We start from the raw sequence: 20041 nt of genomic DNA on the forward strand, positions 1-20041 counted from the left end.
ATACTTCTGGTGGGGACTTTGGCACTTGAACGTTTAGCCTTGGAAGCAGCTGCAGACTTTGCCGTCCTCACAGACTGGGTCAGGTCTGGGCAGGAAAGAGACGGATCAATTACTCATTTTTATTAAAACTGTCACACAATTAAGTAAGTCAGAATGAAGTCATTATACAGGTCCTTCCCAAAAAATTAGCATATTGTGATAAAGTTAATTATTTTCCATAATGTAATGATAATATTTTAGATTCATTGCACAACAACTGAAATATTTCAGGTCTTTTATTGTTTTAATGCTGATGATTTTGGCAAACAGCTCATGAAAACCCAAAATCTGTCTCATAAAATGAGCATATGATGAAAAGGTTCTCTGAACGAGCCGTTAACCATCATCTGAATCAACAAAGTAACTCTAAACACCTGCAAAAGATTCCTGAGGCTTTTAAAAACTACCAGCCTGGTTCATTACTCAAAACCGCAACCATGGGTCAGACTGCTGACCTGACTGCTGTCCAGAAGGTCATCATTGACGCCCTCAAGCAAGAGGGTAAGACACAAAGACATTTCTGAACCAATAGGCTGATCCCAGAGTATCAAGGCTCCTCAGTGGGAAGGAAGAAGTGGCAGGAAAAGCTGCACAACGAGACGAGGTGACCGGACCCTGAGGAAGATGGTGGAGAAGGACCGATTCCAGACCTTGGAGGAAGCAGTGGACTGAGTCTGGAGTAGAAACATCCAGAGCCACCGTGCTCAGGCGTGTGCAGGAAATGGGCTACAGGTGCCACATTCCCCAGGTCAAAGGTCAAGCCACTGTTGAACCAGAAACAGCGGCAGAAGCGTCTGACCTGGGCTACAGAGAAGCAGCACTGGACTGTTGCTCAGTGGTCCAAAGTACTTTTTTCGGATGAAAGCAAATTTTGCATGTCATTCGGAAATCAAGGTGCCAGAGTCTGGAGGAAGACTGGGGAGAAGGAAATGCCAAAAGGCCAGAAGTCCAGTGTCCAGTACCCAGAGTCAGTGATGGTCTGGGGAGCCATGTCAGCTGCTGGTGTTGGTCCACTGGGTTTTATCAAGGGCAGGTCAATGCAGCAGCTATCAGGAGGTTTGGAGCACTTCATGCTTCCATCTGCTGAAAAGCTTTATGGAGATGAAGATTTCATTTTTCAGCACAACCTGCTCACAGAGCCAAAACCACTGGTATACTGACCATGATGCTACTGTTGGCCTGCCAACTCTCCTGACCTGAACCCCATAGAGAATCTGTGGGATGTTGTGAAGAGAAAGTTGAGAGACCAAGACCCAAAACTCTGGATGAGCTTAAGGCCATCGAAGCATCCTGGGCTCCATGACACCCAGCAGAGCCACAGGCTGATGGCCTCCATGCCACATTGAAGGCTGCAAAATGATTCCTGAGCAAGTATTGATGCAGAACTGAACATAATTATTTGAAGTTTGACTTTTTTGGTATTCAAACACTTTTCTTTTATTGGTCGGATGAAATATGCTAATTTTTTGAGGCAGGGATTTTGGGTTTTCATGAGCTGTTTGCCAAAATCAACAGTATTAAAACCATAAAAGACCTGAAATATTTCAGTTGTTGTGCAATGAATCTAAAATATGACAGTTTAATTTTTATCATTACATTATGGAAAATAATTAACTTTATCACAATATGCAAATTTTTTTAGAAGGACCTATATCAGGAGATTGAAGCAGTAATTTTCAGAACTCCAGCAGAAAAAAATATCCAAGCTTATTTCTTATTAAAATTACTTTCGATATTCTTACAGTAAAACTGTGCCTGTATTCTGCTAACATTGTGACTAAATTATTATTATCTGGCTGTGATATTCTGTCATACAACATGCAGAAGGGATGACTGAAATAAGACCTTTAAATTGTTTTGACATTTGTAATTTCTTTTTCCAAAAAGCAGAAAAAAAGATTAAAGGGGCAGTACGTAGTATGTGTTTTTCAGGCACACAGCCATTTTATAGAACAATCAACTATGTTACCTTCATTTGTTATAAAAATGCTACATATCAAATGGCTTGAAAGAAATTTTACTTCCTGATTCAATGTCTTGGGCCTGTCTCTTTATTAAGCTCCGCCTCCAGGAAGTCACCCAGCATGGCTCCTCTATTAACCCTTTAACGTTTTTACCAGTGTTGCTCTGAGCAGCAGCTCCTATAACGAGCTCAGCAGATGTTTGCTAATTGCTGCTGGCTAGTTTGAAGGAGCTGAGTGGAGGAGGAGCTTCGCCTGGAAGGCGGGGCTAGGTCCACCCAGGCGTTTCGCACAGCTTGCCATGGAGATTAAAAGATTTCTCAAACATGCATGAAAGAGTCAAAGCAAAAGTCCAGGTTTGTTTTTGACTGGGAATAACATAACTAATAACGAGGCCAGTCGTGATAAGCAGCAAGTTAATTATCACATGATAAATTGAAATGAGCTTAATTCTTATATGCATAATTCAAAGTTTTTCTCTCTACTAAAAACTGGATGCTTTGGTTTCAACCAGCTTTTTTTTGAAGGTCAGTTTTGTTTACAGAGACTTCATAATTCATTTTATTTGTTGTTTGGTTTATTTATTATGGATATTTAAAATGTCTTCCAGTTGTTAAATGTTCATTAGAATTTAAAGTCTATTGATCTATGAAAATGCGTTCTTACATTATTTTACTTTAAAATGGTCTCCAAACAACAATACTACCTTTGCTCTGGGACCATTCATTATCCAGCTAAATCTGTTATCGTAACAGGCCTAATTATAACATATAAAGCTAAAAAAAGTCATCTTAGCATAATACTCACTTGTGACTTTCTCCCGCTGAGTTGTGCTCCTGTTCTGGACCAACGCTGGCGGCTCAATTTTCCCGACCACAACCCGGCTCCTCTTCACCCGCTGCAGCTTTCCCGAGTCCTCGCTCTTGGTGGAATCGGCTCTCGAGAACTCCTCACTCTTCCTCTTCTTGCTTTTCACTGCCAACTGGACAGGGAACAGGTCTTCCTGAGCAGAACCAGCTGGAGACAAGTCCGACGAGCTGGCAGCGGGCAGAGCGTGAACTGGCGAAGAGGTGGCAGAGAACCGAGACAGCGCCGTGTCTGGAAGGGAAGACCTTTGATTGGGGCTGGAGGAGGTGAAATCCAGGAATTCATGTCCAGCATCACACTGTTCAGCTCCCGTCTCGGCGTCTATGATGGGAAGGCTTGGAGTTCCCGGACCGGAGTCGCTCTGGCTGCCACCGTCAGAGAGTTCAAGTGTTTTCTCCAGTAGCCGTCGGCGGGACTTCCTGACTTTCCTCTCTCCAGAACTGCCCGAATCCACAGACGCTTTGCCTTTGGTCACAGTGGCAGATGTGAACGAAAACTTCACTTTTTCCTTTTCTACAACCTTCTCTACTTTTGAAGCAATCTTTTTGCTGACGAAAAACGTGAGTCTCGGCTCGTGAGGCTGCGCGTCTCCGCTCTTAGATTCCAGAGAATCTGAAAACTCGCAGCTAGAACTCGTATTTCTTGGACTGGTGTCATGTCCGAGGTCGGAGTCTATCAGAACCAGAGCGTCCTTCAAAGATGGAAGAGAGGATCCGGATGAGTCGCCGTCAGGGGCAGGAAGTGGGCTGCCGGACTCAATTCGAGGCATGAGTTTCTTGAACATCTCCGGCGTACCGATCGGAGACAGAGTCCTGTCAAACAATTTAGTCAGTTCATTGTTTTTAGGGTGTTCTGTGACGCCATCAGGGCCAGAGTGGACGACCTTTGTAGTCGGGACAAGCAGAACGACGGGCGAGTTCTTCCTTTCTGGAGAAACGCTTCCCTGATCCGACAAGACAACAGACCGTCGACCCGGGTTCGACGTGTTCTTGCCCACTGGTTCCAAGCTGCGCTCTTGAAGCAGGTTTTCCTTCATGGCGCCGTTGCCCTTGTTGAGCGAAGCAAGCGGGCTGCGCAGCTTTTCCCGCTTATACTGCGACTGCCGCGACACCTGGAAGGTTTTGTTTCCTGCCATCTTCCGTGGACACGCCGTTCTTGTCAATGGGGTTTGTGTTTTTTCCATCCCCCTCTTGTGTTTGATCGAATCCCATAAGCTCTTCTGCAAGAACAAAAACAGAGTTAACATTGAAGAAAAGCTCCAGACAGTTCCACTTTTATTCTACTGCATCTTTGTTTACCTAATTTTTGTTCCTTTTAGCTAATTCAACAATAAGGAAAATGAATACGCTGCAAGTTTGCCTACAAATGTGCTTGTCTTCTAATAATGAGGGTTTGTTTGCTTGGTAACTCCACTTGAATATACAAGTTTTAAATTTTACCAAATCGCTAATGTTTGTCTGTGACGTATGTAAAGCGAGTTCAATGCTACGAGTCTTACCCCAATGGCCAAACAGAACAAAATGGTTATTAATCTTAATTCAATATTTGGAAGTGTGGCCAACACAAACTGAAGGTTTCTCACTTCCTCCGCTGCCATTGCTTAAGCTACAGAGTACAGAAAATAGACGACATCGTTCGCTGATTGGCTAAATAGAAATTCTCCCTGAGGGAATCCCAGTAAATGGGAGAAAGCTTGGAGTGTGCTGGCAATGGCCTATACAAAGGAAAAAAAACCGAACTGGATAGAAAATATCAGATTACACGTTTAAGTCTGTTTAAAAGCAGGTTCAGAAACAACGGTAGTGGTTAAAGAAACACGTTTATTTTTAAAGTTTTGTATTTAAGATGAGACGTAACCTTAAAGCACCTTGGTGTTTATTTCTACAGTTGTGAAGTTAGTGAGTCTCTGGCTTAAACAAATGGCTGATGAACAGGCTAATGCTATCATCTGAATCAGGTGTCAGGAGCAGAGATGCACCTGACACCTGCAGGGCAGTTTCAGTGTGCAGATACCTTTTTCTTTTTTGTCGTTTCTGCTCTCCCCAGCAGAACAGCCTGATGTTTAAGAACTCCATTCGCATTGAACGAGATCAACTCTCTGATGCCACCTTCTTCTGTTGGGGTCCAGCTTATTCTCAAGCTGAATGAGCTCAGAGGCTGCAAACACAAACACGGAGAGAAATTAGGAATTGTTCATGCATTGCAATCCCACAACTAAAATAATAGTGCTTCCGATGAAAATTTAGGTTTAAAAGTATATGTTCCAAGCTAGTGGCTTGTATATTGATAAAGTAAAACAGTTACCTGGACCGTAAAGATGTTCTGGTCCACAGAAAAACCTTTATTTGACGGGATCTTTTCGATTGTAACCTCCGCTTCTACATCCTCAATCGGGTTCTCAATTTGCAAAATAGCGGATTTCGAGGTGCCCAACTTTACAGAGCCGAAAGACACAAAAGGTGGCTTTGAAAACTGAATGAGACTCAAAACTGGAACGTCGTTCTCCTTATTAGTATCCATTTTCTTCCCCGGACTGATATCCAGAAGTCCCCGTTGTGCTAAAGTTACCGCTTCAGCCATTTTTTAAGACAATAAAAACGCGATTCGAAACAAACTACATGTTACGGAATTCTAATCAACGTTTTGTGCAAAGCAAATCCAGTTAGTACGTGTTCGGGTCTGAGACACGCCAGCTAACAAACGTTAAAGCACGGCGTTATTTCAAATTCTGCCGAAAGGAAAATCAGCCAATGGCAAGCGAGCTGCTTTTGCGCCATGCCCAATGAGGAGAGAGAATACAAGGACGCACTGTTGAGAACCAATCAGTGTCCGAATACATGTTTAAACAACCATAGTCCACGCCTACATTCAGAGATTAACAGTAAAAGATGAGGAGCCACTTGTATTATTTTTTCAACTCAACGCAAACGACTATTTTCCTGTTTGTTTTAAATACTTATTATCCAAGACAAATGCAGTTGTAATCATTAGTACATGTGTTTAAATGCATACATTTTTCTGACGAGCACAGTGATTTTATAAAAAAGAATATCTATCTTACTTGCTAATCCCAAATTTTAAAATACGTGTCACATGCTATTTTTCACAATCTTTGTCCTAATTCGAAACCTGTCATTGCACAAGCCAATTTAGTCGTTTAAAATTGAATTAAATAAGTATCACCTTAAGTTTATCTCCGTCTAAATTGGTACGAATGATTCAGTTGCATAAAGGGAAGGATTTCTCGTTGGAGAAGCGCCCACTCATCTGGCTCAATAGCTCGCCGTGATCGTATAGTGGTTAGTACTCTGCGTTGTGGCCGCAGCAACCCCGGTTCGAATCCGGGTCACGGCAGGAAATGCTGGTCATTTTTTTGTGTTGAGATCCGATTTAAAACATGTTTGAAGGAAGGTAATCATTGTATTTACAATGAAACTTTGCTACTGCCGATCTCCCTAAGTAAGTATGAATACAGTGTATGCACACTAAATGAATATATTATGAAGGAGTGGAACTATTGCAAAAATATTGACTTAAACTTCTCAATATTTTGAGACACCACTTTAATAAAATATGAAAAGTGACATACGATTGTAATACATCCTCTTATATTATAAACACCATAAATAAAATTAATTACAACTAAATGCTTTCAAAGGTGACCCCATAAGTAAATATCTCTGTATATGATATTTACTCATCTCATTTTACTGGAGATTTATTTGCTGGAGAACTCCAACAAGCAAACGACACAATGTTTGATAGAATTTAAATTATTATTGTTTTTGCAAAGATTCTTTTACGTGAATTAGTGATATATATAAAAATACATAAAGCTTAGAACATATAAAATACTAACAAAATAAATGTATATCAAGAAAAATAACAGCAGTTAGAAGGGGAGATTTAGTAGTATATTACATCGTATTTGTTATTTGGTTGGTAATTGGAGCTGGTTTGACTGCTGTTTTCTAGATAATAAAATAATTTATACCACCAAATGTTATCATTTTAAAGTGCAACATATTTAAAACAATCTTTAAACAAGGTTTTTATATGCAAGATAAATATGGAGGTAAGTAAAGTTCTACAAAATAAAATCCAACTCATTACATTTAATTACTGTCAATAAATGCCTATTGTTACAACGAAAAGCAGGCATAATTGTCTATTAATCACCTGTTTTGTGAAACTTATGATGATTGGAAGACGTTTTTGTGGATCTTTTTATGGATAGTCTCCTTTTTTCCCTTTTTCCAGCTTCCGGAAGCGAAGGCGTGTCACGTGATTCAAGGGCTGTCCAATCAGCTGCCAGAAGCGGACGGCTCGTAATTTTGAACAGACAGCGAGCGATGAGTGCTGCAGCTAATTAGCTAGTAGCAAAACATCGACATATTTCTCCAAAGAATGGACGTTACGCTGTTTCTCTACTCTGGATGAGGTGGAAACAACTCCGTGTTGTTATTATTAAACATGGACACTCATATTATCACTCCTGGACCCTATCGAGCTACAAAATTGGTGAGTTTTTGTTGTTTATAGAGCAGAATCGCTAACTATTTTATTAACGGAAAAGTTTAGGGTGTTTTCGTTTCAGATATACAGTAACAGTTGCGTACACCTCTTTGATAAACTAATATTAATAAAAAAAAATTAAACTTGTAAAACGACGCTTGTTTCTTTTACTTTTACTCAAAAACATTCCTTGACTTTAAAACCAGCGCTTCTCAGCAGCTATTCAGGAGTAAAATCAAATACTTTAGCACTTAGCTTATTAAATGCTTATCTTAGCTTATTAAATGCTTATCATGCCTGGTTTACTTTGTACATTTTAATTTACTTAAGTTTCAAGTTTTCTTGATTAAAACATGCTAGGATGTTTCATAATACAGTGTTTAAATGCATTTAAAGAAAAAAAACGTTTTCTTTATTGTTTCAAAGTGGGAACATTCAGGTACGTTAGCAGCAAATTGAAGCATGAAAATACACACAAAGTAAAAAGAATTCTGTATATTACGTGCAAATTTAGCATAGGAAAAATAATACTGTGCAACTACATTTAATTTTGATGTATTTGATTAGGACAGTGCATATTAATCAACATTACCACAATTCATGGCGTTGTAAATGTGCAGGAATTACACAATAGCTACATTTTATTCTGTGTCCTAAGACAAGAGAGCAGGAAAAAACACCTCACTATGCAATCCACAGGACAGTACTCATAGTTCTATTAAAGGAAATAACCAACAGACAATAATAGTTACCATTTTTCTTCGCATTTCTCAGGTGCACAGTGTTCAGTCAACATTTTTGCTTGTGCCTGTGGATCAAAATAACTATAATACTTATTGTGTTTGACTATTTTTGCATCAGAAGAATCGTTGCTATTCTGGTTTCTGTCTTTTTAAAGATTGGTAATTGAAAACTGCAATCGGTGCCTTTATCTGTCTGTGTTTTTCTTTCAGTGGAATGAGGTGACGCGTTTGTTTCGGGCCGGCATGCCCGTCAGGAAGCACCGGCAGAACTTCAGGCACCATGCTTCCTGCTTCACGGCCGCCGCCGCCGTGGACTGGCTGCACCAGCTGCTCCAGAGCAACAGCAACTTCGGCCCCGAAGTCACCAGGCAGCAAACCGTTCAGCTGCTCAAGAAGTTCCTGAAGAACCATGTGATCGAAGACGTGAAGGGCCGCTGGGGAACGGAGGACCTGGAGGACAACCACATGCTCTTCAGGTGACTTTATTGTCATGTTTTAAAAACATATGTGACCTAAACTGGGATTTAATCAAAGTTAAGTTGTTCATGTGTGATTTTCCAGATTCCCGTCTACTTCTCCTCTGAAACCGATCCCGTGTCCAGCTCCGGCGTCAGGCTGCAGGTCCATAAAGAAGCGGCCGTCACTCCGGGACCGGGAAGGTTTCTTCAGACTGAGGAGCCTGAGGAACCAGGAGAAAGACTCCATGGTTAGGATGTTTATATGAACTGAATAAAAAAACACACACACACGTTTTTATTCTCACCGTCTGAAGTCAAATCAGACCAAACTTTTCTTGTTTTACGTCAGTTAGAATCACTAAAAATTAATTCTGTTTGTTAAAGGCCAAAAACTTTGGCAAGAATTTTTCTCTTTATTTAAAAGTTGATCCCGACCCCACTAAGGGACAAGGGTGTAAAGAAAATGGATGGATTTAAAAGTTGCCATACATTTGGTCAGTATCAGGGATAACTGTGTTTTAACATGAATAACTCCAGGTCGGACCTTTTGGGTTTGGTTCCACAAACGTCTCACAATAGTTTGCTGAAGTTCTGACCCGTTCGTCCTGACAGAACCGAACCGGTCCATTTGGTCGTCCGCCTCGTTCGCCTTCACACGTATTTTCAGATCTTCCCACAGACTGAGATCAAATAAGCTGTTGACCTAATCCTGATGCAAAAACTTTCTTTCAAAGAAGGTGTCTTTAGTTTTTTTCTAAATTAATTTATTTTTGTATTTTCAATTTGCGCAATTATATGGTCAATAGAATAAATTGCCCCAGACGTTTTTGCGATTAACGAAAATATTGTTTATCGCAATAACTTTTTGAACTATCTAACAAAACAACAAATAAAAGTTATGAAGTCTCTGTAAACAAAACTTGTCCTTCAAACTAAGAAAAGCACCAGAATGAAGGTTTTTGTCCTCTAGTTTTGGTAGAAAACAGTCCGACAGCCTGAGCAGCATAACTACAGGGATATAAATACTTTATTCCAACTTGTTTTTAGGAGAACATGGATCCTGCACTCCAAACGCCACGAGACAAATCAAATACGTCGGCAGAAGAGCAGCAGCACCAGAGACGAGAGCTGACGCTGGAGGATGAGCAGGAAATCTGGAGAGACGTCACTCTGACGCAGTAAAAACACAAACACTGAACAGCCAGACTCACAGACGTAATGTTGCATCAGAGCGCAGAAATCCAAATTATCATGAGATGGAAAAGTTTGTTGTGTTTCTCCAGCCTGCACAGGATTCTGGGCGTCTCTTCTCTGGATGAGGTTTTGGACCAGCGGCACGTAAACCCTCAGAACATCATCCACAACATGACCAACGTCAACAAACACGGAGTCGTCACGCTGGAGGACAAGAGCAGTGAGTGATGGACTGCACCCAGATCATTATTCACACATCTAGAGTCAAAGAAACAACTAACAAATTATTAAAATAATCATCAACTAATTTAGTAATCGATTAATCATTATCCGGAGTATACAGATTCAAAAAAGACCTTTGCTGAGAGAACATTTCACTCAGAGCAGTAATTAAACCCAAACTGCATTATAAATATAATACAGTTTATTTCTGTCATAAATGTTGCATTTATGATTAAAAAACTTTTGTCCGTAAATATGTTCCACCCTGAGCTTCTCAAGTTGTAGTTTTAATTTTACCTGGTTTAAATACTGCTGAAAAAAATAATAAAAGTTCTCCTATTAAGGAAACGGAGCAGTAGTGAATTCCTTGGTCAGTCTAACCTGTTTTTCTTTCCAGATGATCTTCCTCATTGGGTTTTATCTGCCATGAAGAGCCTGGCGAACTGTAAGTTCAACAGATTATTACTCAGAAAACACTTCACATTACATCCTCATAATCCCAGTTTTCAGGAAATGTGAGTTTAGGAAACGGTTTACTGTAGAAGTACAGCAGTGCATTATGGGTACAGAGGGCGGAAAGCTGCTCGCTAACGATGATTAGCATTGGCTTTAGCTGACAAGTTTGAACGTAACACGCCAAGTATTAAATGTATTAAAAGGAGGCAGTGCTTTGCTAATAATGGTCAACACTACAACAACTAGATAACACGGTCAGGAAAAAGTTTTAATAAAGTGAAAAAAATAGCGAGGGAGAGAGAAGTAGGTCAGTTATGCTAGCTTAACGTGGACAGCAGTAACGCTGTGTTGTCTGCGTGTCGCGTAGCCGACAGAGGGCGAGAAAAAAGAGTGGTTTTGAGTTGCTCTTCAATGGTTTTTATGCTTTAATTTTTCCTTTTGTTGTGGAGCATAGCCTTAAATCAACAACTACAAATCCAGGTTTTATTTAGTTGAAGGAATTGTTCTACCGTTTTAATTATGTAAAGCCCCCCGGAAAACGTCCCAGTTAAACGACGTTTAACTAAAGTTCTACGGGGTTTAGAGTCCCAGTTGACGGAGTTTCAACTAAAAACCTAGAGGTTGGAGTCCTTGTCAAACAGTGTTTTTGACTAAAGTCCCAGAGGGTTAGAATCCCAGTTTAAACGACGTTTAACTGAAGTTCTAAAGGGGTGCGGGTTTTAATGGGGTTTTTTTAATCTCTTTCTCACTGTTTAATGTCACATGCTGTTTTTATTTTAATTATGTAAAGCACTTTGAAATGCCTTGCTGCTGAAATGTGCTATACAAATAAAATTTGATTGATTAATTGATACCGCGGCAGCGCAGCTATCGCTAGCACAAGAACCTCCAGCGTTGTGCGCATGCGCAAAGTTTCCGGACGTTAACAATAACACGCAAGGTGTTCACGTCGTTGTTTTTCTCCGGGACACATCTCCAAACAAAAATAGTAATTTCTAATCTTGACAGCGTAGGTGTAACAAACCTAAACCAGCCGATGACGATGTTCTTTCTGTTCATCCGCAGGGCCGAAGTACGACAGCGACCAGCCGTCCTACCCCGGCTTTGAACGAGACGTCTTCAAAACGGTGTCTGATTACTTCTACAGCCTCCCTCAGCCGCTGCTCACGTACGAACTGTACGAACTGTTCATCAACGTTCTGGGTAGGCAACGTTTTTCCTCCTGACCCGCTCAGCTGTTGGGGAATCCCACCGACCAGTCCTGCTGATGTGACTCTAACAGCGTCTCTGACTGCTAACAGAGGTCTTGGTTGTTGTTGTTGTTTTTTCTGTGTTGTTGTCTGTAGCTGCGTTTCCATTAACCAGAGAATTGCCCCAATTGAAATCACAAAAATTAAATCACTTGATATAAACACGCCAGTTGATGTTTTTTGATGTAAAAAGTTGTAGCGCTAGGATGCGTTTTTTTTTTTTGGTCTGACTAGTCAGGGATGTCACTTCTGCCAGAAACTCCAAATAAGATGACAGGAAGTATGAACATGATGATTATTTTTCTTTTTGTGGACAATCTGCAGCTCACTGCATCCACAGTTTATAAAAAGTTGAGTGTTATTCCAATGTGTTGAAATCATACACTGCAAAAAAACAATCTTTCCAAGTATGTTTGGTCTAGTTTCTAGTGCAGATTTCTTCGTTTTGTCATGTTTCAGGTGTGCTAACGTACAAGTGACTTTTTCAGAGCTTGTTTTAGTTCAATAACTCCTTAATGATAAGAAAGTACTATAGATAAATTCACTTGTAACAAGATATTTTCCCCATGTTCTAAGTGAAATAATCTGCCATCAGTAGATTTTTATCAATATTAAAGAATTATTTACTTAAATAATAAATCTTGCGGGTGGAAATGATTCAGTCCTCTTTAATTTATTGTGTGATTTATTGCTTATAGCGACAGACTTGCGTGTAATTTTAAGTAACTTTCTTATTTAATAGAAACATCGTAATCACAAAATAGATTTTTTTTGACAGTAATGGAATATCAATAAAGATTTGCATAAATTTATAATGGAAACGCAGCTACTGATGTAAAAGTGTGAATTAACTGCACCCTTTCCCTTCCCTTTCACTCTCTGCTTGCGCTGACCTCTGACCTTTCACCCCGTTCCTGTGCTGCTTGCCTCTCTGCCTGCGTCCCTGTTTGCATCTGCTTTCAGTGTTGTGTGGATATGTCGCAGCGCCCCCTACGCTCCAGCGTGGGAAGCGAAAGAGTTCGGAGCTGCCGTCTGTTGTGCCGGCCAAGTCGTCGTTTCGCTCCACGGAGTGCCTCCTCCTGTCGCTGCTCAGGCAGGGCTCGTGCGACGAGGCCGAGTCGCCCATGAGGGCCGTCCTCAGCGGGACGCTCCAGTCACGCAAGGAATCGGGCAGCGTTGGCGCCGGCGGCACGAATCTGAAAATGGTTAGGCTTCGCACAAGAAGCTGCTCCCTGGAAACCATCCTGGATCGTTCTCCTCCTCTGCGCGGCCTGCAGCCGTTTCCATCCAGCGACGAAAATCCCGTTTTCCCACCTCAGGACGGGCCCTTGAACACAACGTTTACGACCAAATCGGACAGTTTCGTTCGCGAAAACGCAGCAGGCGTTGTAACCAGGAGCTCCGCTGGTTCCAGGATTAGACGGTTAGACGGTCAGGCGTCGGCGCGGCCTCACAGCGCCAGCAGCTGCCTGGACATCGTCATGGAAACCAAAGAAGAAGAACATGGAGGGACGAAGTGGTCCAGCTGCCTCAACGTGAACCAGTATCCTCCGTCTTCCTCCCAACAGCTTCTCTTTCTCCCAACCAAAGCTCAAGGTAGGGGGGGGGCATTCATCGCATCGTTCGTCAACCATAGTGATAAAATAATCAAAATACACATTTTTAAAATTCATTATTGTCACGACGAGGCCTGTCACAATAAATAATTTACCTGGATGATAAATTCTGCTAAATGTTATTGCAATAAACAATAATGTTGTTTTTGAGATCATGTTTAAGTAACATAACAGCATAAATACATTCTCAGAAATCAATAAATGTTCAATCCTAATGATTATTTAATGCTGAAACAGAAAGACTCTTTAAATGTTCAAAATAAATAATCAAAACAACAAATAAAATCAATTATAAAGTCTCTCTAAACAAAATTGTTCTTTTTAAAAAAGGGACTAGTCAGACCAAAACACCAAACTGAAAACTTTTTCATGCAAATTTTGTAGAATGAAAGAGAAACAATAAATCATGCTAATGGAAATTATTGATCTCGTTTTAATTTATCGTGTCATTAATTGGCTTATTGTTTATTACGACAGGTCTAGTCATGATCATTTCCAGTAAATGACGTTTAACTGGAACTTTCTATGTTGGTTTTGTCATTTTTTCCTCCACTGATTTTTCATTGAGAGCATTAATAAAAATCAATACATTTGAAAATATGATTAAATGCAGTTACTGATTAGTGACACAAAATCACACCAATCAGTTATGTAAAACAGATTTAATAAATCATTCCTGCCGTTATCTCAGTAGCATCGTGATAAAAGTTATCGCCCGCCCCTAGCTCACGCCTCCAGTACCTCTAACCTTTGGGCGCTCCCGGCGCCCGCCGCCCGCCGATGCCTCAGCTCGCTGGACGTGTCCAAGCCGCCGCCGCAGCCGCATCGGTCTGCGTCGCATCTCAATCTGCCCGTCTGCGTGGCTGCCAGACACTTCCAGCTCCCCCAACCCAAACCTGAGCACAGTAAGACCGTCTCCCGCCTGCATGTGTGTGTCGACGCCAGATCCGACCTCTACTAATGTCTTCCAAACAACTTTTTCCTTAAATGAATTCAAAAGCAGCCGCTAACGTGTCTGTCTAAATGCAGTGTGGATGGTTTGTGCTGCTTCTGTTTTATCTGCATGTTTTGAACGGCTAATGCCTCTTAGCTTCACCTAACACTCTTGTCAACTTTATTTGTGCAGAAAATTTCAGCAACAAGGCAGTTTGACCTGCTTTACATCCTAAAACCATGATTCAGTTACCAATTATGTCAAATTTACATCTGATATGTTGGTCAATGTTCCATTTATTTTGGTTCAAAAGCAACTCTACTATAAAAACACCAAACCTTACCAGCTGTTTGTTTAGTTTCTTGTTCTTAGTTTTGTCTCATTTCAAGCTTTCTAACTTACAAGGTAAGATAATTTTATTTATGTTGCACATTTTCAGCAACAACTCAAAGTGCTTTACATAAACTAAAGGAAACACAAAATAACAAACTAAAGAGCAAAAAAAAAAATCTAATGTTGATCCATATAAATGGCTTTTCATCAATATATGAGCTTGTTTAAAGTTGACATTGTTAAAATATTTTCTTAAAAAGGTTCTAAGGTTCTATTGGGAGATTATTTCCATTATAAAACGGTAAAAACTGAAGTGATTTTCTTATTTTGGGCCTGGAGGAAATCCATACTTTTCCATTTTTGCTTCTTGAATCTTGCCCAGCTCACTCTGCATCATAGTTGTAGTTTATTAATATCACCATCTATTCATTTGTCCAATATAAATGCAGTGAATAGATGTGATTCATATTATAGCCCAGTTTCGCCTCCCTGCCGTCTGTGATGGTGATTTTCTCCTTGCAGGCGTTCTCCAGCCGCAGTGCGAGCGCGTCGCCATCGAGGCGCTGCAGCTCTGCACGCTGCTCCTCCCGCCGGCGTCCCGCAGGAAGCTGCAGCTCCTCATGAGGATGGCGTCCCGCATCAGCCAGAACGTGGACATGCCGCGCCTCCACCCGGCCATCGGCACCCGGACGCTGGTGAGCGGCGAATGGACGACGTGTTTTCCAAACGCCGCAGATGTTCAATTCTTTTGTTGAGGTTTTATGTCACAGAGCAGCAAAAAGCAGCGCATGTTTGATAACTGATTAAAGATTATGATTGTTTTATTTTCACTATTTCCCCCCCCAAAAAAGTTATTTTGTTCACTTGGCTTTTGTGAAAAATAATTAATGTGCAGAAAGTTAGAGGTACTAGTTTACGCTGTTTCCTGTGTTAGAAGTGAAATAACCTGCCAGTGGAACTAGAACTGGGTTGCTAAGTAATGACCTGGGGTTGCTAGGTAGCAGCCTGGGCTTGGCTGGGGTTGCTAGGTAGCGGCCTGGGGTTGCTAGGTAGCAGCCTGGGCTTGGCTGGGGTTGCTAGGTAGCGGCCTGGGGTTGCTAGGTAACGGCCTGGGCTTGGCTGGGGTTGCTAGGTAACGACCTGGGCTTGGCTGGGGTTGCTAGGTAACGGCCTGGCCTTGGCTGGGGTTGCTAGGTAACGGCCTGGGCTTGGCTGGGGTTGCTAGGTAACGGTGCAGAAATAAGTGAAATAATCTGCCAGTGGAACAGGAGTTGTTGCCTTAAAATAAGCTGCTATATCTTGTTGGAAAAACTACATATGAATTAATTTGGACTTATTTGAAGTGAACTAAGATATTTGATGTGGAAACCAGATCAAACTAGTTGTTGAAGTTTTACTTTGCGTTTCCAGATGGTCCACACGTTTTCCGGCTGCGTCCTGAGCAGCGCGGAGGACTGCGACCTGGACGAGCTGCTGGCCACCCGCCTCGTCTCGTTCCTGATGGACCACCAGCAGACCGTCCTCTCCGTCCCAGAATACCTGCGCAGCGCCATCAGGGACCACATCCACTACCTGCGCACCGCACAGGTACGCCGTTACCATGGAGACGGAGAAATCCCTGACGATGCCTCAGTGTTTTCTGGATCTGAAAAGTGCTTGATATTTTAACTTCACAGTTCAGTAATAAAATGCTGTCCAACATTTGATTAAAAACCTAAATTTGGAAAAATGTTTTTTGCAGTTGAAGCCAAATATTTTCACCCACACAATAATACATTTTTAACGATAAATTCTCCCAGAAGTTAGTGCGATAAACAATAATATGTTGTTTAGAGACCATTTTCAAGTGATATAATGGTAACAATAATGCAAAAACACTTTCTCAAAAATCAATAAACTTTAAATTCTAGTGAACATTTATCGCTGGAACTGGAAGACATTTTAAATATCCAAAATAACAGAAACGACAAATAAAATGAATTCTAAAGTCTCTCTAAACAAAATTGTCCTCCAAGAAAAACACCAGCTGAGACCAAAACCAGATTAAAACTTTGGTTGTCCAGTAGAAAGAAAAGCTATAAATCATGTGAATGATTGTTTTAATTTACTGAGATTAACTGATGATTGTGACAGGACAACATTTTCCTAATGAATAAACAGACACATTTTTTTCTCACCCTCTGAAGTTTTAAACTTTTCTTGTTTTATGTTGGGTAGAATTACCAAAATTATCTATATTTTCTAAATTCTAGAAAACTTAACACAAATATTTTTTAGAGATTTTCCTTTAAATTTCTAGATATTTTGTATTTCAGTATTTAATAATTTGAGCAGAAAGGTCATTTACTTTAATATTTATTAATTATTGTTTCAAAATATTTATTATTCCTAATGACTCAATGTCTTATAACTGTCTTATATTTTATATGTTAAATAAATTTATTGAAATGGGGGAATTTTGTGTTCAGATGAATCAGTTGTATAAAATATTATGTTTTCGTTTACATTGTTCCTCCTCTAGAGTGAAGAATACTACCACAAAAGTTATTAATAATAGTAATAAATTATCTAACTTAATAATTTTTAGTTCGTTTGTTTTTTGTTTTTTTTTTTTGTTTTTTTTTTTGCTTTAAAGTTTGGAGCTGGAAAAGTAAGACATCGTCCCCTGAAAAATTATTGAATTTTACTGTTGAAATGTATAAACTGGAATCCTGAACATCAATCTGTGATGCAAAATAAAAAAATGTTTGTACACTTTTTTTTAGTAAAAGCTAATAAAAGCTTTTTGTTTTACAGTGCCCCCTAGAGGCAGTAGCACACAATAACAGTAAAATAAACAAACTTGTTAAACGTCTCCATTAGATGGAAAGACAAACTGGATTAGAAGTCGACATCGAAGCGAATAAACACGTTGATTAAAAACATGTTTGGAAGGGTTTTTTTCATAAAGATGAAAACGGTTTAATGTATAATTTGTTTTATGACTGTTTGACTGCCCTGACCCAGGTTCCTGTCGACTCGGGTCCAACCGACGGCGCCAATCCGGTTTGCGTTCCCATGCCGATGTACGCGTTCTGCAAACAGATCAGCGGCGCTGAGTTTGAGCAGCAGAAAGCGGAGTCGTCCCAGAAGGCCATGGAGGAGCTGCTGGAGATCCTGCTGACGGACCAGAACCTCACCGAGAAGGACCGGCGCAAGAAGCTAAAGCAGGTCAGCTGACGGAACCAGAACCAAAAGCAAGTCTGGCTAGAACCCAAAATGAGTCTGTTTTCCAGAGTTTTTCCTCTAGGTTCAACTTCAGCTTCCACAGCAGCTTGTGGGCTGAATGTTGTGAGAAAATTAAATATTAGAAACTTAGAATCAGCTAATTAACTCAGGCTGGGCCTGGCTGGAGTTGCTAGGTAACAGGCTGGGCCTGGCTGGGGTTGCTAGGTAACAGGCTGGGCCTGGCTGGGGTTGCTAGGTAACAGGTTGGGCCTGGCTGGGGTTGCTAGGTAACAGGCTGGGCCTGGCTGGGGTTGCTAGGTAACAGGCTGGGCCTGGCTGGGGTTGCTAGGTAACAGGTTGGGCCTGGCTGGGGTTGCTAGGTAACAGGCTGGGCCTGGCCGGGGTTGCTAGGTAACAGGCTGGGCCTGGCTGGGGTTGCTAGGTAACAGGTTGGGCCTGGCTGGGGTTGCTAGGTAACAGGCTGGGCCTGGCTGGGGTTGCTAGGTAACTGCGCTGTGCTCGTTACTAGTGAAACAACATGCCTGTAGAGCTGTAACGTTTTAATTAATATTAAGGAATTATTGACTTGAAACAAGCTTCTATGTCTTGTTGAAAAGTTTCTTGTAAATTAAGTTTGTTTTGTACTAAGATATTTTTATTAGAAACTGGACAAAAATACTGGTAAGATTTTGTTTCTGTGGTGATTAAGGGGCTTTTTGCCGATGGCTGAAATATGAATATCTCATGTAGCTGTTCTTTAACAACGTATTCAAGTTTATCCATACGTGGTCTCTCATTTAATTTCTTATTTAATGAAAACACTGAAATTACCAAAACAATTTTTTTGTTTGTTTCCAACATTAGTGAAATATCGCCTGTCATTTGTCGCGGAAACGCAGCTGTTACCGTCTGTGGTTCAGTTTCAGAAGCAGTACCCCGACATCTACAGCCGCCGCTTCCCTTCCTGCGGCGAACAGAGCAAAACCGACAACAAGCCAAAGATCAAACCGCCGCTGCTCAGCATCAAGAAGACCTTCAGCATCAGGAACTGACGCTGCGCCATGACGCTCGCATCACGGTCCAAACTGTTACATTACTGGTGGAAAACTCCACCGATGTCATTCTGTAGATGGAGAGCAACCCTCATACAGGCAGCTGAGTAGATTCAGAGTTCACTCTTTGTTTTCTTGTCAAATACTCTGCAAACAGCAAATTTAGGAGAAATGTCAAATATTAGAGCATAAATTTGAACTTGTATAAAGAGCTCCATTTGTCTAAAGTTTTAAATCTTTCAGGATATTTTTGGCTTTTATTTTAAATGTTTTGCAGGACTTTTTGTTTTGTTTTATGGCTTTAGGTTCCAGATTTAACTGAAATAATTCAAGTGGAAGTGGAATTTTTATTTTACGGCGCAGTGTTACGGCAAATCCAGAAGACAAAAAAAAAGAGTACATTTCTGCCCAAAAAATATATATTTAACTTTTTTCTTTTTCTAGAAAATTTCTCAAATTATTCTGAAATGTATTATTATTTTTTAGAAATGTACTCATTGTTTTTGTTCTTTCTCCATTGGCTCGGATACGTTGTCCTGTGTTTCTGCTCTGTATGCAGGTTAGAAAATGTTTTTCAGTGTTTAAGAAGAAAACCTTCATTGGCCGCAACTTTTATCTTTTTTGAGTTATAAAGACTTAATTAAAGCTTAATTCAGAATTTTTTGGTTATAAATTAGGCCTTTAATTTATTAAATGCAAATCAAAACTCCTAAATTGTTACTTTTCATGCTAAATGCTCACAGGTACTTCATACTAACTCCTACTTTTAGTTTCTTTTGTTCTAAATGTGTATTTGACTTTATGAAGTTTGTTTATACCTCAAATGAAGTTATGTGACCACAGAAATACTTTGTTTTTGTCAAAAACTGAACATAGGAGTGAAAATGCACCTATTAAAATGTTTACTATGCAAATGTTGGGAAATAAACCTGGTTTGTGTGACGCTATAATCCTTCTCAGTTTATATTATCAGTGCCTTTACAGGGTGGTGAAAGGAAAAACTCATTTCAGTTTCTTAAGATGAACTGCTTGCTTGTGAAAGTTTAACAGCATGGGCGGTTCTAGACGGGGGCCATCGGGAGGCCAGGGCCCCTTTACTGAAGAGATATCAGATAAAATACAGTTAAAACTAACCTTTTTCTTTTACCTTTACAGTTTTATTTTAACAATGAATTAAAATGTAATTTGTTGCAC

The 20041-nt window shown here is 40.5% G+C and overlaps 2 protein-coding genes, 1 long non-coding RNA gene and 1 other non-coding gene across 7 annotated transcripts in view; 2 read left to right on the forward strand and 2 right to left on the reverse strand.

Moving 5' to 3' along the window:
• The window catches only part of aspm (assembly factor for spindle microtubules), a 30941-nt gene extending 25349 nt beyond the window's left edge, over positions 1-5592 (reverse strand). For both annotated transcript variants that reach the window (XM_008406312.3, XM_008406310.3), the window contains exons 1-4: positions 5172-5592; positions 4881-5024; positions 2808-4086; positions 5-85 (exon numbers count right to left, since the gene is read on the reverse strand). In XM_008406312.3, coding sequence (XP_008404534.1) covers positions 5-85; positions 2808-4086; positions 4881-5024; positions 5172-5447 — 1780 coding nt within the window. In that variant the 5' untranslated portion in view covers positions 5448-5592. The remainder of the gene's footprint in view (positions 1-4; positions 86-2807; positions 4087-4880; positions 5025-5171) is intronic.
• Positions 5593-5994: 402 nt separating this feature from the next.
• depdc1a (DEP domain containing 1a) lies at positions 5995-19797 on the forward strand. 3 transcript variants are annotated; one of them, XM_081605988.1, is made up of 14 exons: positions 5995-6326; positions 7128-7388; positions 8336-8601; positions 8687-8831; positions 9631-9761; positions 9867-9997; positions 10397-10444; positions 11521-11658; positions 12669-13301; positions 14047-14226; positions 15111-15283; positions 15999-16175; positions 17595-17798; positions 18716-19797. In XM_081605988.1, exons 2-14 carry the CDS (start codon positions 7341-7343, stop codon positions 18845-18847), a joined length of 2406 nt encoding a protein of 801 aa, XP_081462114.1. In that variant the 5' UTR covers positions 5995-6326; positions 7128-7340; the 3' UTR covers positions 18848-19797. The 3 variants fall into 3 exon arrangements, with proteins under 3 accessions (XP_081462114.1, XP_081462115.1, XP_081462116.1); XM_081605989.1 differs by lacking the exon at positions 14047-14226 and having other exon boundaries at positions 5997-6326; XM_081605990.1 differs by lacking the exons at positions 12669-13301; positions 14047-14226 and having other exon boundaries at positions 5999-6326.
• trnah-gug (transfer RNA histidin (anticodon GUG)) lies at positions 6150-6221 on the forward strand. The gene has a single exon. It is a non-coding gene; the product is annotated as a tRNA-His (tRNA).
• LOC145551390 (uncharacterized) lies at positions 9593-11570 on the reverse strand. Its single transcript, XR_014087195.1, has 3 exons — positions 11480-11570; positions 10381-10442; positions 9593-10035 (listed from the first exon to the last, which is right to left on the reverse strand). It is a non-coding gene; the product is annotated as an uncharacterized LOC145551390 (long non-coding RNA).
• Positions 19798-20041: the final 244 nt, after the last annotated feature.

Source organism: Poecilia reticulata, chromosome 4 (genome assembly GCF_904066995.2).
Source record: "Poecilia reticulata chromosome 4, P_reticulata-male-v2, whole genome shotgun sequence".
NCBI classification, from domain to species: domain Eukaryota; kingdom Metazoa; phylum Chordata; class Actinopteri; order Cyprinodontiformes; family Poeciliidae; genus Poecilia; species Poecilia reticulata.

What these genes read in the sequence shown, in the direction of transcription:
- depdc1a (XM_081605988.1), top strand. Translation starts at nt 7,341, where the DNA reads ATGGACACTCATATTATCACTCCTGGACCCTATCGAGCTACAAAATTG. An exon ending in AGAGACGTCACTCTGACGCA is followed by an intron (nt 9,762 to 9,866) that starts GTAAAAACACAA and finishes GTGTTTCTCCAG; the next exon opens with CCTGCACAGGATTCTGGGCG. An exon ending in CATGAAGAGCCTGGCGAACT is followed by an intron (nt 10,445 to 11,520) that starts GTAAGTTCAACA and finishes GTTCATCCGCAG; the next exon opens with GGCCGAAGTACGACAGCGAC.